Source organism: Schistocerca nitens, chromosome 5 (assembly GCF_023898315.1).
Source record: "Schistocerca nitens isolate TAMUIC-IGC-003100 chromosome 5, iqSchNite1.1, whole genome shotgun sequence".
Taxonomy (NCBI): Eukaryota; Metazoa; Arthropoda; class Insecta; order Orthoptera; family Acrididae; genus Schistocerca; species Schistocerca nitens.
Window position 1 is genome coordinate 99,122,660 of NC_064618.1, and position 15,970 is coordinate 99,138,629.

The following is a 15,970-nucleotide window of genomic DNA, read 5'->3' on the forward strand; positions in this document are numbered from 1 at the left end:
CTTGACCTCTTAGCAACAAATAATCCTGAGTTAATAACGCGCATCAAAACCGATTCAGGGATTAGTGAACATAGGGTTGTCATAGCGAGATTGAATATTGTAATACCCAAATCCTCGAAAAATAAGCAAAAAATATACCTATTCAAAAAAGCACTTAAAAATTCACTTGACTCCTTCCTGAGAGACAATCCCCACTCATTCCAAATTAATAATTTAAGTGTACACCAGATGTGGCTTAAATCCAAAGAAATAGTACCGGCAGCAATTGAGAGATTTATATCAAATAAATTAACAAACGACGGAGCTGATACTCCTTGGTACACAAAACGGGTTAGAACACTGTTGCAGAAACAACGAAACAAACATGCTAAATTTAAACAGACGCAAAATCCCCAAGATTGGTGATCTTTTACAGAAGCTCGAAATTTAGTTCGGACTTCAATGCGAGACGCCTATAACAGTTTCCACAACGAAACTTTGTCTCGAAACCTGGCAGAAAATCCAAAGAGACTCTGGTCGTATGTGAAGTATGGTAGCGGTAAGAAATGCCTTCTGCGCGATAGCAATGGAGGTACTATCGAAGACAGTGCTGCCACAGCAGAGTTACTAAACACAGCCTTCCGAAATGCCTTCACAAAAGAAGAAGTAGATATTCTAGCATATGAATCGAGAAGAGCTGCCACCATGAGTACCGTAGAAGTAAATATCCTCAGAGTAGTGAAGCAACTTAAATCACTTAATAAAAGCAAGACTTCTGGTCCAGACTGTATACCAATTAGGTTCCTTTCGAAGTGTGCTGATGCATCAGCTCCATACTTAACAATCATATACAACCGTTGGTGCGACGAAAGATCCGTAACGGTACCCAAAGACTGGATTGTTGCACAGGTCACACCAATATTCAAGTGAGGTAGTAGGAGTAATCCACTAAATTATAGGCCCATATCGTTCACGTCGATATGCAGCAGGATTTTAGAACATATATTGTGTTCGAACATTATGAATTACCTCTAAGAAAACGGAATATTGACACACAGTCAACATGGGTTTAGAAAACATCGTTCCTGTGAAACACAACTCGCTCTTTATTCACATGAAGTGTTGAGTGCTACTGACAAGGGATTTCAGATCGATTCCGTGTTTCTGGATTTCCGGAAGGCTTTTGACACTGTACCACACAAGCAGCTCGTATTGAAATTGCGTGCTTATGGAATATCGTCTCAGTTATGTGACGATTTGTGATTTCCTGTCAGAGAGGTCACAGTTCGCAGTAATTGACGGAAAGTCATTGAGTAAAACAGAAGTGATTTCTGGCGTTCCCCAAAGTAGTGTTATAGGCCCTTTGCTGTTTCTTATCTATATAAACGATTTGGGAGACAATCTGAGCAGTCGTCTTCGGTTGTTTGCAGATGACGCTGTCGTTTATCGACTAACAAAGTCATCAGAAGATCAAAACAAACTGCAAAACGATTTAGAAAAAATATCTGAATAGCGCGAAAAGTGGCACTTGGTCCTAAATAACGAAAAGTGTGAGGTCATCCGCTTGAGTGCTGAAAGGAACTCGTTAAACTTCGGTTACACGATAAATCTAAAAGCCATAAATTCAACTAAATACCTAGGTATTACAATTACGAACAACTTGAATTGGAAGGAACACATAAAAAATATTGTGGGGAAGGCTAAACAAAGACTGCGTTGTATTGGCAGGACACTTAGAAAATGTAACAGACCTACTAAGGAGACTGCTTACACAACGCTTGTTCATCCTCTTTTAGAATACTGCAGCGCGGTGTGGGATCCTTACCAGATAAGACTGACGGAGCACATCGAAAAAGGTCAAAGAAAGGCAGCACGTTTTGTATTATCGCGAAATATGGGAGAGAGAGTCACAGAAATGATGCAGGATTTGGGCTGGAAATCATTAAAAGAAAGGCGTTTTTCGTTGAGACGAAATTCTAATCACCAACTTTCTCCTCCGAACGTGAAAATATTTTGTTGACACCTACCTACGTAGGGAGGAACGATCACCACTATAAAATAAGGGAAATCAGAGCTCGTACGGAAAGATATAGGTGTTCATTCTTTCCGCGGGCTATACGAGATTGTAATAATAGAGAATTGTGAAGGTGGTTCGATGAACCGTCCACCAGGCACTTAAATGTGATTTGCAGGGTAGCCATGTAGATGTAGATGTAGACGATAAGGCAGAACCCACACGCACCTTAAAAAGTCGGTCTTTTAAAAATGCTTGAAGGAAACAGGGCAGAGACCCACGTGTAAAGAGTATGGAGGATATCAGTTCTCCAGTAGGTGTAGGCCTTCTCCAAATCGAGAAACATGGGCACAATCTGGGATTTCCGCAGAAACCCATTCATGACGTGTGGACAAAGTATCGAGATGGTCAACTGCAGAATGCCGCGTTCGAAATCCACACTGTGCATTCGTCAGTAAATTGCGAAAGTCGAGCCACCATACCAGCCGGGCATGAATCATACTTTCCATCACCTTGCAAACGCAGCTGGTAAGAGAGATATGGCGGTAGCTCGAGGGAAGGTTTTTGTCCTTATCGGGCTTGGGTATGGGTATGACGATGGCTTCACGCTAGCGTCCAGGAAATGTGCCCTCTGCCTAGATGTGGTTGTTCATGTTAAGCAGAAAGTGCTTGCCCGCAAGAGAAAGGGGCCACAACATCTGAAAGTGGATGGCGTCTGGCCCTGGGAAGGAGTATCGTGATGAACTGAGAGCACGATCTAGCTCCTTTATGGTAAAGGTGGCATTGTAGCACTCACGCTTCAGGAAGAGAATGGTATCGCCCGAGCCTCCTCCGCTCGTTTCAGATGGAGGAGGGCAGTGTGATAGTGGGAAGAGCTCAAAACTTCCGAAACATGGCGGCACAAGGTGTTGGAGATAGCAACAGGGTCAACGATGACATCATCAGCTACTGTCAGGCCGGAAATTGGGGAATGGATCTTGGTCCAGAGAGCTGTCAGAGGTTGGCCCACGCGACAGAGGAAGGGGTGGAACTGTTAGGTTGGCCCACGCGACAGAGGAAGGAGTGGAACTGTTAAAATAACTAGTGAATGAAATCGAGCTAGCTCTTTTGCTATCTCAAAAACGCTTCGACCCTTTGCACGTATCTGTTTATAATGAATCCACTTTGCCATCATAGGATGGCGGTTAAAAACGTGGAAAGCACGTCTCCATGCGTGAATTGCATTGCAGCATGCCTCAGTCCACCAAGGGAATGGGACACGATGTGGTAAAGAGGAAGTGCAGGAAATGGAAGGTTCTGCAGCAGCAAGGATAACACTTGTGAGATATTCCACCTGGTCATCACAACTGGGGAAGTCTTGTTCTTTGAAGGCCGCCAGGGAGGAGTAAAGCTGCCAGTCAGCCTTAGGAAGCTGGTATTTGGGCGTGCACAGAGATGGGGTAGGAGTCAGCAAGTAGATAGCACACAGGAAATGGTTGCTCGAGTAGGTGTCAGAACGGACCACTCAAGGCGAGGGGCAAGCTGGGCAGTGCACAAGGATAGGTCCAAATGGGAATAGGTGTGTGAGGAGTCGGAAAGGAAAGTGGGTGCTCTGGTGTTAAGGCTGAAGAGGTTAAGTTGGTTAAGAAGGTCAGCCAAGAGGGCACCTCTCTGACAGGTCCTGGGAGAACCTCAAAGGGAATGATGCACATTAAAGTCACAGAGTAGCATCCTGTATGAGCAGCATGATGCACCCATGAGATGGAATGCCAACCTCAGGCGGAAGGTCAAAACAAATCAGTAAGAAATGTGAAAGCTCAAAGCGGTCATGAGGGCGCAATTTCGTTTCCTGAAGGCAGAGTACAAGGGGTCACTGTGATGCTAAAAGCAGCCGTAAATCCTCTTTGTGGGACTGAAGGCTGCAAACATTCCATTGGAGGAGAGTCATCATGAAGAGAAGTAGGGGTATCACCTCAGCGGCTGCCGAGTGACAGCCGGGAAAGAGCTGCTACTACAGGGCACAGAAGCAGGAGGATCCTGCTCCATGCGGTGCACAGGAGCATCAGCTTGCTTGTGCGGTCGGTTTGTGGAGTCCAACACTGAAAAACGGTTGTTGGTGTGAACCGGTGATACAGAGGCTGGCCAGGCTGAGGTTTCATGTGGTGACACCATTGAAGAGGATCTTTGAGTTGGTGAAGGAGAAGACCGTTTGCCTCTGGTGGACTCCTTCGAGCCTTTCTGCTTAAAGGAAGAGTCGGGTGTGATTTGGCTGGAGGGACAGAGGAAGTCTTCACGGGAGTACTCCTTCCGTCCTTTTTGCCCTACCTGTTACGTAGATGGTGCATTAGCTCCTTGAGGCGAGAGTTTGATGGCTTGTTGCATAGCTGGATGGGGGAATGGCGATGCTACCTTGACACTGAGCGATTTCACAACTTCAGAGATGAATTGGAGGTTGCATGTCTGCGTGGTCATATCCTTCATGGAGTGTGAGGTATTAAGAACAGAACTATAAGTATCAGACGGGAGAACACCGGGTTTGCAACTAGCCAGTAACTTGGAAGCGACTGGGTAAGGCACTTTTTCCTTTATCTGGATCCCTTGAACAGCCTGCTCATCAAGATACATGGGGCAATCACGAGAGGTGGTGACATGGCCGCCATTGCAGCTGATACAGTGGGGAGAAGGAGGTGGACAACCGTCCTTGTGTGCATCCCTACCACAGGTGACACATGTGGCTGGGTGTCGACAAGACATTCTAGAGTGGTTGAAATGATGACACTAGTAGCAGTGCATTGGGTTCAGAATGCACGGGCAGACTGTGACGATTTCATGGCCTGTTTTGATCTTGGACGGAAGCACCACTCTACCAAAAGAGAGAGAGTGTGGGTGGGCACTAAGGAGAAATCTACCTTTTTCATAACACTATGGATGGCAATGACACCCTGATCAGAGAGGTAAGACTGGATTTTGGCCTTGGTTAGATCGTCAAGCAGCCTGGTGTAAATTACACCATGCGAAGAATTCAAAGTTCTATGGGCCTCGACACGAACAGTGTAACCGTGGAGAAGCGAGGCAGCAAGCAGTTGTTGTGCTTGAGACTCAGAAGAGGTCTCCAAAAGCAAAGTGCCATTCCATAAACGAGAGCAGGATTTCACAGGGCTGGCAATTACACCAACACCTTTCTAGATAATAAACAGATTTAGTGTGGTGAAGGACTGACCGTCTTCAATACATGAGATGACAAGGAACTGTGGGGCAGCGGGAAGGGTCATTGAATCATTAGCCCCATTACGTTTACATTTTGTAGACACTGAGTGGGAAGATGATTGACTCATCATGAGCAAATCCCCCATGATTTCCAGCATCTCCGATGGTGTGCTCCTTCCCACTGGGGCCCCTTCACAAGGGCGTGCACCCATCTTAGGTGACTGATCACACCTCAGGTCACGCCTCCCGGACATCTGACAGAGGGATCAATCAGCAAGTTGGGAAGGTTGCAGCTGAGGCAATCACCCCTCCCTGAGCCTGGCTTGTACCAGGGGGTACGTACGAACCCTACCTGTCGACCCGGGGCTGGGAATTACGCATTACACAGTCACCTGTAATGCATCAGACATGTGGGCCGGCTTTCAGCAGCACACAGGGAGGAAGAAGAAAAAGAGGAAACTTAAACACTGAAGCAGAGGAACAAGAGGAAAAGGGAAACAAAGAAAAGAAAAGAAAAGGAAATGATAAACAAAGGTGGACTGTTCTGAGGTCAGTGACAGAATGCAGAACATTCCCAATAACACCCCAGACATGTTCCTCAAGGGAGGGGAAAAAGAATAGCAAGAGGGTAGACATGCATCACTGAATGGAAAGAATGCTGCAAAGGGTGGGGCCCTATGGTAGCCAAGCACGAACCCGTCAAAGAGTGGCAAGCTGCCTGGGGAGGGAGTGACAAGATGCAGGTGTCAACAGAGATTATATAAAATGGGCTCCACAAGCAGGAATTAAGTGCCAGAAGACCACTCAAGGCTCCTCCTTTAAACTGGGTTCGGAGAAGAGCTCATGTCACATGGGCAAAAAACTAGTCTTTGTGGACTATGCAGTACCAGGTCACACTGCTCTTTTGTGATGAGACCTGAGTCATTCTCCACTCTGACAATACCGATATTCATGTGTTGAAGAAATGAGGATAACATTTACATCCCAGCTGCATTGTAGACCACCACTTTTATCATTGTACTTAACTTTTTTTGGGGGTGGAGCATACAAAAAGTTGGAAGGAATGGCCCCATATTCTCCAGATCTCAACTGCACTCTAAATGCATCATTCATGCTAAAATGAGAGGTTAGGCATTGTCCTGTCCCATCAGAGACCACATGGAGGCTGCTGTTGAGGAAGGGAGCAATATCCCACAGGCTTATCTGGACAACCAACTGCAATCAAAAGTGACTCCCGTTACAAGGAGGGCCAACTGATTCATAAACAATGCGTTACGCAAGATGACAGCGAAAAGATACAGCAGTGTTGCAGTGCAATCTTTTGTAAGGCTTCATTTTTTGTGCTTACCAAGTGGAAATTTGTTTATCTTCCTTATTTTCATTTTCTTATGACTGTACCTGACAGAACAAAACCAGTTCTGTTTCCTATTACGTCCAGTACTGACAATAAATCAATATGCAACATTTATTGTGACCACACTAGGTAATGGCTAGTCCACTGAGGTGGGGCCTACATTGTATTATTACTATTATTATTATCATTATTAATGGCAGTGATCATATGCAAAGCATTTGCCACCTGTAGTCTTCCAATTTCTGCCAGTTCGAAGTAATGAATCCAGCAACCAAGTGATTTTTCAAACAGTACGTATAGTGCACACATTTTAATTTGGTTGATTTCAAATAGCGTTGCAGGGAGTGAAAAAAGTCTCTAGAGAGAGGACTGCTGTAGAAGAACTATGTTTTATAACAAGTTTCTACATTCAATGTGCTTTCTTTTCTGCGGAGGAGTTGTAGGTAGCACTTGTGTTGTTTAATCCATACATATTACAAAAATGAATTTATGTATGTTCCACATCTCCTTCTAAACTACTGGAGCGATTTCAAACAAACATGGCACACATATTTCTTGCTGTCAGACAACAATCACTGTTAAGGTAATAACCACCTACCTAACACCATTCAGAAGTTATGACACCATAAACAGTGAGATGCATGAAGAACTGCACCATCAAGCATGAAGTTATAATACATTTATTCTTTACTTCAAAGACACTCCTACAATTGAGTCAACTTAAGGGTACCTCTGATAACTGGTAGCATTTTTAACAGATTTTAACTGTGAAGAGCAAACTGCTGTAGACAAAGACAATAACCATATATAGAGCTACAAACAGGCATTGCCAGAGTGACGTTTGCAAAATCGCATTGTAGACAGGTAAAGCAGTTTTGTTAAATGTACAGAAACTGTCCAGGATCATCCGACACCGAGTCTACCAAGCGAGTACATGTAAGGTTTTGTTTCTAATGGAAAATTAACAAAATGAGTACCTGGGCAGTGTCGAGATTGTCAGCTAGTCGGTCTGTAAAAGAAAAGATTGTTAGAAATAAGCAGTATCAATTGTCTCATTGGTCTGTTGTTTAATAAATGCCTACCGCCACTATGTCCTTGCCTTCATTTGTTTACTACGTTAAACAAGCCGTTTGACTGTGTCATATCGGACAAGTTGTGGCATGTGAACAATGAGTTTGAGATTCCAAAACACATAGTGGTTTGCAGGGATGGTCGAATTTCAATTCATGACTGAAAAATCAACAACCTACACTGTGCAGATGACACTATTCTTAGTGCAAGAAGTGATAAAACCTTAGTGATCTAGTCTCCAGAGTAAAGACTGCAATTTTAAGTTTCTGTCAAGAGATAAACATGAAAAAAAAACACAACTAATGATTATTAATTGCCAAGGTTTATTTGAAATTCAACTTCCAGGATACTTAAAGGATCTGGAGACAGTATATGATGGTGTTTGTCCAGGGTATCTGGTCAATGACACAGAAAAGTATGATAAAGAAAAACCACGACAAATCATCCTGGGTAGAGCCATGATGGTTAAACTCACTATGGCCTGGCAGAAGCATGCAGCATCCAAAATGTCAAACACTTCATGGAATCACTGGTGTTCTTGTATGGCTGCAAGATCTGGACTGTAAAACCTAGTGAGAAGAGCCGAATTGATGCCTTCGAGATGTGGTGTTGGTGGCAGATGTTATGCATACCGTGGTCAGAAAGAAGAACCAATGCTTTCATTATCGATGATTTTAGCATCACAAGAAGTTAATCTTTGTGTGTCAGCAAAAGATATACTTCGAGACCCTTGGGCACATTTTGAGAAGAGAAAGGAATCATTTAGAAAAGACCATCTTGCAAGGCGAAATCAAAGGCAGAAGCCCATGAGGAAGAGCAGTACATAGATGGTTAGATCAAATGAAGAAGATTACTGGTCTACATCTTCAAATTATATTAAGAAAGCTGAAGATCACTGTGAATGGAAATCCCCATCTGAAGATTTAATTACTTAAGAAATGAATGAAGATACGAGGTTATGACACTCAGCAATCAGTAACCTGAATTATGATGATGAAATCAAGAGCAGAAGAGCACCTATAACGCTTTCTTGGATAACCCCAGACATAACTTCAGTTTCACGATTTCCTATCAATTAGGAATGCAGTCGCACAGCTGAGACAGTACTTTGCATGCACATAATTGTGTCAGAAATCACTTGTGAAGAACAGTATCAAATTCCTTCAGTAAATCTAGAAATATGGACTCTACCTGAGGTCCCCTGTCAATAGCATTTCTTTCTTCATGTGAATAGAGAGCCAGTTGTGTTTCACAAACACATATTTTCTGAATGCCTGCTGATTATGTGATAATAGACTTTCTTTCCAAGTATTGCATGATGCTGCAACACAGTTCACATTCTAAAACCTTGCTGCAAGTCAATGTCAATAATATGAATCTATTAAGTCAGTACATTACTTCTATTTCCTTCCTTGTATATTGTTGTGACCTGTGCAACTTTCCAGTCTTTAGTTACAGACATTTTGTCAAGTGAACAGTTGTATATGACTGCTAAAAATGGAGCTATTTCATCGGAATACTCTGAAAGGAACCTAATTTATACGCAATCTGAATGGTACGACTTGTTTCCCTTCAGTGACTTCATAAGTAGCTCCAGTTGGTAACTGTTCTTGATTAGGATACTGGAATATTTATTCTTTGTTGAAGGAATTTTGGAAAACTGTCTTTAGTAACTCTGCTTTAGTGGAGTGCAGTGAAAGCATTGATTGTCTTTTGCTGCACATATACTTTACATACAACCAGAATCTCTTTGGAGTTCTGCCAGATTTTGAGACATAGTTTGTGGAAACTGTTACAAGTGTCTTGCATTACAGTTTGCTCTAAGTTTTGAGCTTCTGCAAAGCATTGACAGTCATGGAGATTTTGCTTTGTTTTTAGAACTGTGGAGATTTTGTGTCTTTTAAAACTGGCTTGTTTTTCACTGTTTCCACAACAGCATCCTATCAGTTTCCGTCAAATGTATTTCTTTGAATAGATGTCACATCTGGTCTACATTTACAAAATGGATTTAGAAGTAATGGAGGCTGTCTCTTAGGAAAGCATCCAGTAATTCTTATTTGCCTTTTTAAATAAATATTTTTATTTAGTTTATTAGTTTTGGTGGGTTTTGGTGTTATGGTATTCGGTCTCTCATGGTCACTAATCCCTGTATCATCAGAATGTTCTTTATTTGCTTAGGATTGATTGTCACTAAGAGGTCTAGTGCAATGTCACAACCATTTACACTTCATGTTAGCTCCTGAACTCCTGATCAAAATACCAAAAGGAATCATTTATTAATTTATTTCAAATGCTGAGTATAACTTCAACCCGTGCTTCAATTTCACTACAAGATAAACTACTTCTTACAGCAACAAACATGCCACTGACAACGGAATTTAGCCTACCTTTTCTGAACATATTAGGTCCTCACTAAAAACTTCGATGAAACTTGTCTCTATCTTTAGTCAGCTTTTAGTACTTATACAATTTTTGCTTCAGCTGTCAATGGGCACTTGAAGTTGTGGTTATATCCCAACACAGCTATGAGAATTTGTAACTATAAGACTGATGTTTTCTACTTCTAGCCTCAATCTGTGTCTGACCTCCATCCCTGGAGACTGAATCCCCAGTTATACTTATCTGAGACCCTGTAACCTAAAAGAACCATTCCACACAGCCCCTGCTACCAATGCACCTGTCTCCTTTGTGTAACAGCACCGTATCTATATTACACTGATCCTAACATCTTTCCACCCTATGGTGCAACTCAGGGAATCTGCAGCCTACAAAGTGAAAATATTGTCTGCACCTCTGATTCAGACCTTCCAGTTGTGTCTGTAACACAGGTCCACAATCGGTACTGTCAATGGTGGAATGAATGGTGAGCTCCTCCTCCACTTTGCGGGCAAAACAGACTGTCTTTATTTCTTCAGACAGCCACCAGCAACAAAAGAGACACCCTTGTGATCCCAAGCAACATCAGCAACCATCTACAGCGGACTATACCCTGTGCTCTTCATGGCACCCAGAAGGACCTGTTCATCATGCAAGATGACTACTCCTGGTATGTGAAGAAAGTACATACTGGATTTCTTGCCCTTCTTGGCAGCTGTTTCCTTAGTGGGCTCCATCATGTGCTTAATGTTGGAGCCCCCAGCTACCAATACTCTCATGCTCTGTAAATGCTTGGACCTCGCAAGGTGAGAGGCATTTCCCAGTGCAGGGCTAACAACTGGAGATGGTTCAGGGTCGTTATCACTATCAGCCAAAGATGGCACTAGAAACCTATTAGATGTCTGACAAATCTTTAAATCACATTATACTACAAACCAATGTTGCCCAGGCAGACAAGTAATATACATTCACTTCATAGTAAAAATACTTTTGAATAACAATTTATAATATTTACAAGTTTAATTCTCATTTTATACCAACATTTCAGATAACAGCAACATCCAGAAATAATAATCCCATTGAACCAAGACCACAGAATGTGTAGAACATGAATGAAGAAATAAATGAATTAAACTGCAAAGAGCTTGTGTACACACAAGCCCAGTAACACCCTCTCTTGTCACACAAGAAAAGTCACTGTTATGTCACACTTAAGCCACGAAGAAACATGAAAGCAACTGCCAATATGTCTCAGTGATATCACAGACCAAGTAAGTCAGTTGAAAAAGGACAGGAAGGCCACTGTGTGAAGCTGGTTTGTCGTAGTGTGATATTTCAGCCCATACAGGGAATGTTGCTACAACTGTGATTCATGTATGAAATAACTGGGTTGTACACAAAGATGTGTAGGTACTGGACCACAGCTCAGGATGTCTATCTTCATGGCCATAATAGACTGTACTGCTCTGTCAATGCAATGGTTACATAGAACAGTATGTGACAACTGTTTGGTGCTTGTGATTGCCATGGCCATATGAACACTCCTTTGAGATGCAAAATGTAGTTTCAAATGAGCCCTCCTACAGCTTGTTGTAGGCCAATGGCCCTATAAATGTTAATTCCTGCAATTGTGATGACAGTGAACAAATGCCAAGACTGGTGTTTGAATACAGTATGCAATCCCATCTCCTTCATGCAGCTTCACATAGTTTGTATGAGAGTCTACAAAGCATCGGTGGCTGCTAGATGACTTTGGCTAAAAAGTTACTGACTAATTGTTTCCAGTTCTATTCACTTTCAGCAAGACAAGATCTGGACACATTTGGTGAAGAATCTCCATATGTTTGGATAATATGCTGCCCATGAAAGTGTCTGACATATAACTGGTTGATTGTTTGCTAATCACCACCATCAAGAAATCATTATTGATTGTTTGTGGTGGACCCCTACCCTCTTTGGTTCTGTGTCATGACATTATTAGGGTCTGAACCAATTTGTGAAGGTTTCCCACTGAACTGAATTGATAAAGTGAGGGTCATGTAGAGCTCAATAATCTTTATGTATTACCACATACCTTGCCTGTGACATTAAATTTAATGTCAGTATTGTGTGCAATTCTTCATTTTGCAATTTTTAGTTCATATGACTGCAACTGAATATGAAAATATAATGCTTTAAAAGCATTGTTATTTTACAAACTTCAATTCTCCCCATGAGAGAGTGAGCACTTAAGCATCAAGAAACTTAGGTAACTAGTCACTGTAATTTTCTGCTTATGGTCATAAGCTCACATGGACTAGGCATACAGCCAGAGCAAAAAACTGTGACTGTCTTATGAAATGTTTTATTACATATTTCGGTTGAGATCATTCAAGTGATATCATTGCCAGTTTCAACTTATAAACATGTTATCATTAGGTGATTTCAACACAGTGCATGTATATAGTTATTAAAACTTAACTATTAAATGTATTCCTCTCTTAAACACTCAATTATGTTACTACAGATTCAGAAATTAATCTATAAAGTTGTCAGACAGGTATGATTTAACTTTGTGTTTGAAAATTTTACAATCTGTTGAATTCTTTACAAACATCTTCATTGCTGCATAGCTCGCTCTTTTCTGTTCCACCCTAAGTCTGACCAATGGATGGTGTAAATCATTTCTCCTGTGGTAGTGATGCGTTGTCTCTCTTGGGGAGTGTAACATTTAACTTCAGCCACTAAAATGTACAAAATGAACAGTCTTCATTGATATGCATTACTCTTCAGCAGTAATCATGGTCAAGAAGTGCTGTGGCAGCACTTTCATGAGACTTCATATGTTTCATAAAGTGCTGTGCTGTATGGAGGAAAGATCGATCACACACCATACAGTGAAATACTTGCACATATGAGTCTTCTGGCAGACCATCACTGTACCACTTTCGTGAGCTCATCTGGGATGAACGATGGCACATTTGAAAATGAACATCTAGATTTCTCCAAACAGAAAACTTTTCATTGCAGTGACCACAGACAAACTCAGAGCCTTCATTCACCTTTTTACTGTCCCACATATTATCTGCTGACAATGGAGATGAATTCTCATTTTCAGAGTCACTTGTGCAGTCTGGAGGTTCTTGTTTAACCTCTTCAGCTCGAGGGAGAGCAAATTTACTGACTGGCCTGTCTACGCGTGGATGAATGTATGTTGTCCTCCTGGAGTATGTGCCTTCTTCTTCATTTAACTTCAAGAAATGTGAATTGTCCACTACCAGTGGTGAAGTTCCAGAGATCATCCTGGAAAATGCAGTAATACTTATGTGTTGCTAAACTTTGTGAGACAGACAAATGAGTGCAACAATGTAATGCTCTCAGCAACATTACTTTGATGGCCTCAGCTATGTATCTAAACATGACAGAAGCAAGAATATAAGTCTTTCAAATTCCTTTACTTCAGTGCTTTATATTGTTACTGTGTTAAGTAAATAAATTAAACCCACAGTTAACTGTTTAGCACCTTACAATAATGGGTTTACTAAAAATTTATGTTAACTATTCATAGAAAAAATTCGTAGCTGTTAGTTATGATCAATGATGAAACATTTTCCCTCTTGCAAGGAAACGGCTTTCCTTTAGGTAAATAAGAAAGGCTTTATTTAAAAATTCAAGTATAATATTTCAGCTATTTTTTATTACAACACATGACTAATAGAATTAAAAGGTTACTGACCCAACACACCAAATTGATATATACACAGCCATTAACCTCTGAGGGTCCAATTCTATTTATTACCTGCATCAGCTTCAATATGGTGAGTGTTGTACAATGATTCAATCAGATCTATATCTTCCTTTTGGGTGCTTGAGGATATTCTCTTATAATACAAATGAAATTACACCAAATAACACATATCTCTATAGCTTTCTTTCATTTATAGTTTCATATTGAATACATGCTACAGCATCATTAAAGCTGTTTTGTACAATATGTTGCACAGCTATGAACTTTTGGAACCAGATGTGTTGTTGATGTTATTGTTGCTGTTGTTGTTACTGCTGGTTTTCAGTGTGAAGATCGGTTTGCTGCAGCTTCAAATGTTTGTCCATCCATCCTCCATCTCTGCATAACTACTGCAGTTTAAATCGATTTGAACTTGCTTACTGTACTGAAGCCTTGATCTCCCTCTACAAGTTTTACCCTTCACCACCCCTTCTTCTATCCATTACCAAATTGATTATTCCTTGACATCTCAGAAACTTAGGTCACTAAATCCGGACTAACATGCTAATCCTGTGAAGACACAGGACAAGGCTAGGAGAAAAGAGTCGTATTTTGCAAGCTTTTGGAATTGGATTCAATCATTCTTCTTGATGTCTGAGGGCATTTTGTCTGTTTAATATATCTTGTATAACATGTGGAATAATTTTTATATGTGTGGCTCTCCCAAAAATCTCAATAATTCAGGGGGAATGTCATCTACTCTGGGGGCCTTGTTTTGACTTGTGTGTTTCGGTGCTCTCTCAAATCCGTCTAAAAATATCATCTTCATCTACTTACTCCTCCATTTCCGCAACATTATCTTCAAGATAATTGCCCTTGTATAGCCCCTTTATACATATTCCTTCCACCTTTCAGTTTACACTTCTGACTTAATACTACACGTCTTCACTGTGGGAATATTTGCGGTTTTCCCTGTTACATCTGCATACAGAGTTCAGGCAGAATAGCTTCATAAATGCTGATTTTGTGTGTGTGTGTGTGTGTGTGTGTGTGTGTGTGTGTGTGTGTGTGTGTGTGTGTGTGTGTGTGTGTGATTTAATTAGTCTAATATTGTCTTTACTGGCCCTGTGGGAGTGACTCACTAGGAGGATAGTATATTCCTAGATTTCTCACAAGTACCCTTTTGCGGGATAGTCTGCAAATGTGCGACATTTTTGTTATGCTCATCTGTGAGTCAAATACTTGTGCTGTCCTTCTCTGTGTGCACTCAGAATGTTGCAAATCAGTTGTATTTGTTCTTGTTCTTCTTCTGCACTATAAAACTTAGGCACTTACGCCTATTCCATCTTCACTTTTCACTGCCAGCTCATTTCGGGTCTTCCTACACCCCTTCTTCCTCTTGGCTGGTACAGCATGGGCAGATGTGGGATTATCTATGTGCTCATCCTTTGTAGGTAATGTTTCCATAATGTTTTACTTTCTTCACTCTTTCCATTAATATCCATTATGTATTTTATAAAATTTTAATTTTGTTTCCTTTTGTACTTTGTTCTGTAATATTTTGATTATCATTCCACATACCCATGTCATAGCTTATGTTACATCCTCAAAAACTGAAGTTGGAAGCCTGCTATTCTGTTTTACCTAACTGAGATAATGTATTCATTGCTTTTTTGTAGCTCATCTTCACTTTTCATTTGCATACATTTCTATTAATTTGTATACCTGGATTTACTTCCTTTCTGCAGTGTTGTGTTTGTTATGGATCCCAAATATATCAGCTATATTCTAGGATGGGACACACAAGCAATTTGTAAGCAATCACAAAGATGGTGTCACCTTGACACATGCACTTCATTAGAAACAAAGTCACAGATTTATTTTATATGCGAATAGTCCTGGATGAAGAATGTCCTCAGAACTTTGGTCCCCACAGAGCACATAAAATTGCTGATGAGAACAGACTGCAGGATGAACTTCTATACTTAACATGAGTTTTCGAAATAAATTGGTGTTCTCCACAACAAGCACATAAGGTACTACAAATAAAACCTAAGGTGGACATGACAAACAAGAAAAAAGACATACAGAGATTTAAATCCATGGCTTTCCTGCCATAAAAACAGAGCGACATGGCACAGTGGTTAGCACACTGGACTAGCATTTGGGAGAAAGATGGTTAAAACCTGTCTTTGGTCATCCTGATTTAGGTTTTCACTGATTTTGCTAAAGTGCATCAGGCAAATGCCAGGATGATTCCTTTGAATGGGCACAGACGATTCCT

The 15,970-nt window shown here is 41.1% G+C and overlaps 1 protein-coding gene across 2 annotated transcripts in view; it reads right to left on the bottom strand.

Annotated features, from left to right (window-relative positions):
* LOC126260185 (uncharacterized) overlaps window positions 1-15,970 on the bottom strand; it is a 424,295-nt gene that overhangs the window by 267,091 nt on the left and 141,234 nt on the right. The window contains exon 5 of one of the 2 annotated variants that reach the window (XM_049957459.1): window positions 12,325-13,262. The exons of the other annotated variant lie outside the window; for it this stretch is intronic. Within the exon in view, the coding sequence (XP_049813416.1) occupies window positions 12,749-13,262 (514 nt within the window). The 3' untranslated portion in view covers window positions 12,325-12,748. Of the gene's footprint in view, window positions 1-12,324; window positions 13,263-15,970 lie in introns of those variants that run through there. 2 annotated transcript variants of the gene reach the window in all.